Source organism: Epinephelus fuscoguttatus, linkage group LG20 (genome assembly GCF_011397635.1).
Source record: "Epinephelus fuscoguttatus linkage group LG20, E.fuscoguttatus.final_Chr_v1".
Classification (NCBI taxonomy): domain Eukaryota; kingdom Metazoa; phylum Chordata; class Actinopteri; order Perciformes; family Serranidae; genus Epinephelus; species Epinephelus fuscoguttatus.
The window spans coordinates 27,711,490-27,720,442 of NC_064771.1; the positions used below are offsets into that span (position 1 = coordinate 27,711,490).

Genomic DNA, 8,953 nt, shown 5'->3' on the forward strand with positions numbered 1-8,953 from the left:
ATTTTGTGATGTATATTGTTGCACATTTCATTGTAACAATGGATATTATTATTATTTAAGGCTCGTCATTTTGTTTACATATTTGTATTTATTGTATTCATTTGTGGTGTAGGGTTATATGGGCTGTTATGTCCCTTGGCCCGTGTATTCATTATGTGTATATGTGCATTGTGATCTGTATATTTGTTATGTGTATGTGTGTATGTCTATGTATATGCATTTAACCTGTATGTTTGGTGGAAAGTCAGACCTCTTTCTGTCCGGAGATCGTATGCTTGTTAACAGGTGTGCCGGTGATTCGCTCAACAATCGTGACGTCGCTACGGCTGGATTGGCTGAGCAAGGGGCTTGGCCTTCAGTGTCAAAAGCTACTGGATAACGAGCGTGACATCACCGCTGCCGGATTGGTTGAGCAAGGGGCTCAGCCTTCATAATGCTGGCCACACGGAAGCCGCGAGCCCACTCTCCTACATGGCAGCAGCGCATCGTATCGTTTCTCCGGTTTTTGTGATTTATAAGTACTTTGTTGTGTGACTAACGTGTGATTATTTAGCTTGCCTTGCTAAATAATTGTTTCTTTTGTTCAGACCAGCGCCTTAGGGCCAACTGAGTCATTTGTGTATATTGTAAATAGTCATTGTCACATATTACTGTTTGCACGGGGCGTAGGGGTGAGCTGCTATTTTTGTTATACCTGTTTTCTCATGTTTTTCGTTAGCCTAGGGAGTTAGGCCTAGTATTGTACGTTTGTTTCTTTTGTTTTTGTTAGGAATCAGTTATTTTTGTTGCTTTTTGTTTGTTGTTTTGGCCTGGGTTCACCCTGACGTCATTTGCTCCATTTTGTGTGCGATATTGTACAGTGTATTTTTGGAGTGTGTAGCAATAAATTGCTCACCTGTACATTTACTCCTGTGTTCCTGTGTATCCTTATGTTAAGCACCCACACCCCTAGACCGGGGCGTAACATGGGCCCATATGAATACAATAAATACAAATATGTAAACAAAATGACTTAATGAGCCTTAAATAATAATAATATCCATTGTTACAATGCCCCCGGGTGGGGATTCCAACCATTCAGCCATTCCAACCGTTACCCCAGAAAATCTCCCTCTTTTTCACAGCCTACTGTTGGCAGGTATGGTAAAAATGTTTTTTAAATGCGAATATTCTGGCTGTACTATTGTTGTCGGTGAGATCAGTATGTTATATGAACATTATTCCTTTGTCTCTGTGACATATTAGGATGATTTTACGACTATTTGCTTTAGATTTCTTACATATAGCTCCTTTAAAGAGAATAGCATCCTGGAGGAATTTGAATCAGGCTTTAGAACACACCACAGCACTGAAACTGCTCTTACTAAAACAATCAAAATAAGGTTTCAGTTCTCGTCCTCTTAGACCTCAGCACAGCATTAGATACTTAACATCTTAATCAGTCATCCTGAAAAGTAGTTTGATCTTTTTGTGTGTTAAACTGGTTCAAAACATCCATTAAAGGCAAGAAGTTGTACGGCAGATTGGATAGCAGCAGGAGGAGAATGTATTTTCAAATTCTGGTTTTAAATTTGAAATTAGTTTTCAATTCTTTTAAATTTAGTTGTTGTTTAGCTTTAATCCAAACAACCAACAATAAGATCTATTTATATTTAAAAAAGCATTTTGGAAAAAAAAAAAAAAGTATTAAGTTTATGATGTCTTTTTGGAAAAAGCTCAAAGGTATCACATACTGTTTCACTCCTTACTTCCTTCTGTGAAGGTGCGGCTGAATAAAACAGTGCTGCTCCCTGCAATCTGAAACACAGACAACTGAACATATTGTGAAAACCATTGACATAGCTGTTGAAAAACATAGATATACATGTGTTTGTATGTATTTATATATATATGTATAAATGTGTTGTCTTCAGACTAAATAACCTGTCTCTTACCACAAGGAAGCACTCGTCTTTGTCTTCAGTAGCCTTGAATGCGGAAACTTGCAACTTCCTGTGGTTACTTCTGTAACTTCTTACTTTTGTCTACTAGCAGATGAGCTGAACCTAAATACAAATCAAAATTATTTTTTAAAAAAAGGGGCTAAACAACACACAATGAACAGCTGGTGAAATGATAACAGGCTCTATACAGTAAAGCTAATCCAGGTTATTGAAAGGAAACTGCTAGCTACAGGTGATCATGTTAAAGATTCTAATTCTCCATTGGCACCATTTGCTGCTCACCTTTGTTTTGTTGCTGAATCCAATATTTTCACTAATGTGTAGCCATGAGGAGTTGCTCCTGCTGCTTCATGTCCTTGTTCAGTGCTGCTAATGCAGACAATAACTGTGAGTACTTTCACTTTCTCTGGCTTTAAGTCAGTACTCTCACACTAGTGTCAGTCTTATCATAAGTATAATAATAGAAATATTAAAGTGAAGATAAACAAAAAGGAGAATTTATTTACTGTGGTCAACTATTTATGATGATGCTGGCTCACCAGTGGAGCAAAGCAGGGACTGCTTCATGACCCCACAGTACCTGAGTTCCTGCAGTCAGTGCCCAAGCGGGATTTATGCTTGTGCGGAGGAGCGTACACCATGGCCTACACCTTTGAGAACATTTATACTTGTGCGGTGGTGTGTCTGTGTCACTCTGCAGTTACACCTCCAAAACACTAGTCGGCAGTGAGGTTTCTGTGAAGTGCTGTAAAGTTTAGTTGATTCAAAACACACATTAAACACACATTAAACATGGCTTAACAGAGACAGTTTCAAATGCAAGTACACAAATCAGCTTCACTATAACTCGCAGCATTCACAGACAAACACTTGTCTTTATCTGGACACATTTTCCCCATAAATACAACATGCTAACATTATTAGCACAAGCCTATGGCATTTTACATTGTATATATTAGCCTAGCAGCTAGCAGACTTTTCCTCTTCTCATATAAAACCAGCAACACTTAACAAAGGTAATGTTTCCAAATTCTGTTCCATTACAACTCACAAGGTTCACTGACAAAACAACTGTCTTATACTAAACACGTTTTCCAAACAAATACAACATGCTAACGTTATTAGTACAAGCCTGTGGCATTTTACATTGTATAAATTAGCTTAGTGACGAGCAGAGATTTCCTCTGCTCATATGAAGCCAGGATAAATCACACAAGACTTAAAATGCTATTTTGGTGGAGGCTTTATTGTCTTCACAATTTATTGTTTCTTATCTGTGAAATTAAAGTAAATAAAAGCTTTGTTTCCACTGAGGGAAATGGTTTCAGCTTACAGAAACAGACAGGACGTCTGTGTCACTGTGACATGTAGTTACATTTCTGGGGAGGTGCACATCAGGTTACAGCGTAGGGTACAGCATCAGCTCAACGCAGAAGTATAAATTCTGCCTTTAGCAAATGTACTAGATGCGCCCATCTGTTCGCCCCAGGACATGTAGGCGTTTAAATGAGGTGTGGTCAGGCACATTGTTGGCCTATTTCTGATTTGAAGTAACAGAAAATTATTGCGCCATTGACCAACAGAAACCTGGTCTAAAAGGTCAGTGGTGCAGTATTTTACAGATATTTAAATAGCGCATTATTCAGATAGTAAGATGTGCCCATACATAGGCAGCTTCACAACAAGCATTGACCCAAATCCAAAAAGGTCTGAAAACACTGAAACCTAACAGAAATTTTAAGATGAATAAAGATTAACAAAGCTTTACTTCAGTTTGTTAAGAAACAAGGGTCTGCAATCATATTAGCAGCTCTGTGAGATCGAGAGAGGTCAGAGCCCTGCAAGTTAAGAAAACACAACCAGACAAAACACAAGCAAATTCAGAAAACATCTTCCCCAATTTGACAGTGAAAACATGATAAATATTATACCTGCTTAACATCAGCACGCTAGCACTGTGTACGGTGCTTTGAGCTAAATGCTAACATTTGCTAATTAGCACTATTAATACTGTAATAAATGTTAGTTGTTAACAACTCAGAGTAGTTTAGAACTGCCACCACCTTTGTTAACCCTGTCTGATCCAATGTCAGAGGCAAGAGAACATTTACTCCACACAGACAGATGTATAGTACAAAACTAGCCTTTACTGAAAATAGGATTTCATATAAACTGAGACAAGATATAAAATTGAGAATGAATTTTTTTGACCTTATCTCGCCCAGTCTGGCAACATGAGTGACGGCAGACAATTTGCTTGTAGTGGTGTGAGGCGGTGTGTTGCAACAAGATAGCTGAAGCTCCAGAACTAGACCTAGAGCAGACTAGTTGTAATGAAGGTATAAATGGCAAACTGTATCTGAATCTGAAGCAGCTACTTTCTGCAGCTATGTCACTGTGAGAGAAACCTTTGACTGACAGATCTGTATAAAGCCTCCACTACTGTCCACTTTCTTCCTCTTTCTTTTTACCCCCTCATCATTGTCGTCATCATCAGTTTTAACAAAAGCAAAATATGGGTACAGCCTCTGAGTAAATGTCTCCTCATAGGTCAATATTAGTGTGTTGTTATCAGCATCATAAAATGACACTGTACCGTTTTCGTAGTCGAGTTCTATTCTGATCTTGTTGGGTCTCGTTGCTGATTTTAGGAGTTTGCCCTTGATGTCTGTATACCCTCTCTTGCTTTTCATAATAACATAGAGTCCATTTTGTGGAGTTGACCACATCTCATCATCCCCCCTGTCTTTGGCCCTCTCGGTGACTCCCAGTCTCCATTTGGCTTGATTTCCTACCACCATCTCCCAGCAGTGTTTTCCTGAGTCAAAGCCCTCCCAGCCCAGAACGTGTGGATAACTTGAGTTGCACTGTAGGTTTCCTGGACGCTCCTGACAGGTGTCAGTGACTGTCACTTTGGTCAGATCATCAGACAGAGAGAGCCATGGAGATGCAGTGTTGGGGTCCAGAACCACAGGGGCTACAGATTAAACAGAGGTACAAAACAAAAGCACTTCACTGGTGAGTTCGTGACCAGAGGGGACATAATAATTAACTTGGAACTTATGTGTCCCCAAACTTACTGTGTTTTACGTTGCTCAGCATCGTCTCCAAAACTCTGAACTGAAGGTTTTCCACATGTTCAGGCACATCTATCAGTGCTTGTGGAAGTAGCTGTGGATCTGGCAGTGCGTTCTGAGCTCTGGAGCAAATTTAAGAGATTAAGGATTATAGTGACCAGTAACCTAACTCTTTTAATGTACATATAGCCATGTGATGTTTGCTTCAGGGTCCTGCTCCACATACATTGTTACATATGTAAAAATACTCTGATCTACGCTTTCTCCCTCGATCAGAAATTCTGGATCTGTCCTCTGCTCAGTCCACCACCACTGTGTGCACTGAACTGACCCATAGATGTGATAATACCTAGATACTGGATGCCAAGATGGCACCTATTCAGTCCTATGGAGCTGCTCACCTGGTGCATATAACAAAAAAGTTTCTACCTTCTTTTACCTCCACAGTATGCAGTCCACTGAATATGCACAGTAGTGTTTCTCACAAATTATCGCTCCTCTCATCACTATAGTCATGGATTTTCAAATACTTTTTCTCAACTCAAAGAAAGTTTAATGCAAATGTTTTAAAGAAAGTGCTTTTAAAGAATGCTGCTCCAGAGTGTGATTTAAGACAGTATGCTGGCATCGCAGAGGCAAAAGAGGCGTGGCGGGGGTGACATGAAACACAATAATAACACAACAGCGGCAGCCTCTATTGTGACATATAACGTATGCATCGGCAGCACTTTCTAAACAATAACAATGGAATGACATGGCAATAACAATCATGTGCCATCCCTGTTGTCTGGCAGCTGATCTCTTCGTTTGCTCGGAGGATAAGGAGCTCCCGGACATCATTGTTTTCCCAATTTGTGGACGTACTTTAGCCCCTGTCCTTCCTCTTTGAGTTAGCTGCTAACTGCTATCAGCTGCATTTTATATCTCCCAGCTCTGGGTCGCACACATAACAACACATCACACCCTCACGTTCAAAGTTCCAGCCTGCCAGCTGTCCCTTTTACATAGACCTCATTTCAGCGCTGTTACTACCTCCGCTGCCGGCTTAAAGGTGTGACAACTCTGTCCTCCCATGCCACAACTGTATATTTATACAGAGTGACATGGATTAATAACAATGTGAAATTCCTGCTTATTTTGCTTATATGTCTTGTAGTACACAAAAAACACCATATGGGCATGTAACAAGGTTAAAAACTTGATTTTCATTGGAGAGGGTCTAAGAGAGACTTGAAAAAAATCTGAAATCTCAAAAAGCAAAGGCTCAGAAACACAAGAGGATGAATAATACTCACCTTTCCATTTCAGTCTTAAAGTTCTGCAAACAAAACAAGAAATACATCATCAGTCTTCAGATTACTTTGTATGAATTCAACCTTTCCCAAGTTTTAATAACTACCTGTATGAACAAGTCATCAGCCCTCAAGTCTTTCATGTCTTTCACAGTGTCAGAGAGTGAGAATGTGTCTCTGCTGATCTCTGTGATCTTCTCCATCATATGAATCTTCTGATTCTCTTCTTTTTTTAATTCTGTTATTCTGGATTCTTCTTCAGTCTTGAGAGACTGATGAAGCTTCCAAAATTCATCCCTAATCTTCTGCTCTGTGTCGTGTCTCTGTCTCTGTGGGCCACAGTAAGAACTGCTCAGTCTCTACACTTCTTAATGTGACAGATTTTCCAGATCAAATTTAGACTTTGCAAACAAACCTTAATGTACTCAACAGATGAATCACAAAACTGTTTGACCTTTTCAAAAGCTTCCCGCTTCAGTCTGATGGTCCTGGAAGGAGTCTGTAACTAAAATCATACTTTAATTTGTTAAACAAGAAAATCCTGAAGACCTGGTCCAACATGTTAGTCAATCAGTGGAATTCTGTAATTTACAATGGGAAATGTTAGGACTTGACAGGTAAACCTCTCAGAATCCCTCTAGGTAGCACAACAAAGCCAAGACTCATAGAGGAAAGATATTAGAAAAGTCATATAGAGTCTTGTACATGCAAAGTGACCTCACCTGATTTGACTTTAAATCATTGCTGTGTCCTGCTGATGGCTCAAAATGATTCCCCCCTCCATTGGATACACTCAAACTCTCCGGAGTACAAGTTATTGATGGTTTATGGTTCGTTGGACAAGAAAGATCCTTAGTGATAGTTGAATTTGCATCTCTCTGCATCTCTCTCACAGTGGCGGTGGATGGCTCATTCGGTTGCTGTTTCTCCTTTGCTTCTATTACGGCTGTAAATCAAATAAACAAAATGTTAACAAATATTACAGCTGTTATGCAGTCACAGGTTCATCAGTGGGAATTATAATATTTATCATACTGAAACATTAATTCTCTTTCTGCTTCACATGAAGCTCAGAGCAACAGTTACAGAGTGACGCCTCATTAGAAATGGTCACAACTACACAATAAACTTACAGTATAGATAGATAAACATTTTGTTCTCTACATATTTATTATCCATTAATATATATATATATATATATAAAGCTACATGGCTTACCAAGGATACTAAGACATTTTACCTTGAGTTAACCTGAATGCAAGGTCATTTTGAGTCATACTATAGAGAATGTCCACTGTAGTCTCCACAGCACCGTCTCTCCCGTAAACCTGCACCAGTCTATCCACAGTATTCTCTGTGGTACCCTTCTGTAGCTTGGACCTCAAGATGGCTTCATGTCCCTCTGTTTCATTGTTGGCCAAATACCACTGGAATTCCCTCAGCTCCTCATCAGTCAGCTTGTCCAGATGATTTTTCAGCAGTTTTTTTATTTGTTTAGGGGGAGTCATTTTCAACTTTTAGCAAGTTCACAGGATGTCACCAACTATCAGCTGAGGATCGTCTCTGGAGCCGTGAACTGACTGTGAAAGACAATGAACAAGAAGTTTCTTCATAATGTTAGTTTTATTTATTCAGAAAGTATCATGATGAAAATGTTGAGTTTTAGGATCCAGTTTTGCAAAAGTCTTTTCTGTCTACAGACAAAACATAAAGGTTACAAACATTCATCCCAATAACAGGTCATAACTTCACTGAGCATTTACTGTTAAAGGCATAGTGTCCAGGAACGTCTGCACTGAGTATGGGTTGGAAGTCCCAAGGTCAGAATAGAAGACACCTCCTAAGGTGGTTGAGAATGACCGAGCTGAGATCCTGTGGGACTTTCAGATCCAGACCAACAAACTGGTGATGGCTAACCAACCAGACATCGTGTTGATGGACAAACATCAGAAGAAGGCAGTGGTGATAGATGTAGCAGTCACGAGCGACAGCAACATCAGGAAGAAGGAACACAAGAAGCTGGGAAGATACCAAGGGCTGAAAGAGGAGCTAGAAAAGATATGGGGCGTAAAGGCAACAGTGGTGCCAGTGGTAATCGGAGCACTGAGGGCAGCAACCCCCAAACTGGGAGAGCGGTTCCAGCAGATTCCAGGTACAACCTCTGAGGTCTCTGTCCAGAAGAGTGCAGTAGGAGCAGCTAAGATACTGCGCAGCACCCTCAAACTCCCAGGCCTCTGGTAGAGGACCTGAGCTTGAGGAAGACACACCAGCACTCCCACGGGAAGGGTGAGAGGGGGATTTTTTAAAAAATATATATAGGTTGTAACTTCGGTGAGCATTTAGTGTTCATGCTCAGCAAACTGCAAACAAATGCTTTCTTCACAGAGTCAATGTTTCTGTTTTTTTAAATTCTAATTTCTACATGCTGCAGCTCTGCCTGTTGAACACATGGTGGAGGCAAAGTCCAGGTTGTGCTGTGCCTGTTTTAAACCTCTCTAAAACATAAAGATACATGTCTTTACAGTACCTCTGGTAAATAAGATTATGTAGCAAAGTCTGTATGCAGCATTAAAGGGCAGGTTCACAGTTTTTCAAGTTTGCCTTAAAATAATGATCAGGTTCCCGTATGAACGCTGAAACA

General features: G+C 40.0%; 2 protein-coding genes across 7 annotated transcripts in view; both read right to left on the bottom strand.

Moving 5' to 3' along the window:
• LOC125881108 (E3 ubiquitin-protein ligase TRIM11-like) overlaps positions 1-2,344 on the bottom strand; it is a 33,943-nt gene extending 31,599 nt beyond the window's left edge. The window contains exons 1-3 of one of the 6 annotated variants that reach the window (XM_049564114.1): positions 2,226-2,344; positions 1,935-2,045; positions 1,749-1,797 (exon numbers count right to left, since the gene is read on the bottom strand). The gene's annotated coding sequence lies outside the window, so the exon portion shown is untranslated. The other 5 variants (XM_049564112.1, XM_049564115.1, XM_049564113.1 and 2 more) reach the window with 5 other exon arrangements.
• A 739-nt stretch (positions 2,345-3,083) lies between these two features.
• Positions 3,084-7,697, bottom strand: LOC125881126 (zinc-binding protein A33-like). Its single transcript, XM_049564145.1, has 7 exons — positions 7,553-7,697; positions 7,035-7,258; positions 6,728-6,817; positions 6,420-6,641; positions 6,316-6,338; positions 5,024-5,142; positions 3,084-4,920 (listed from the first exon to the last, which is right to left on the bottom strand). The coding sequence occupies exons 1-7, from the start codon at positions 7,587-7,589 to the stop codon at positions 4,331-4,333; spliced, it is 1,305 nt and encodes a 434-aa protein (XP_049420102.1). The 5' UTR covers positions 7,590-7,697; the 3' UTR covers positions 3,084-4,330.
• Positions 7,698-8,953: the final 1,256 nt, after the last annotated feature.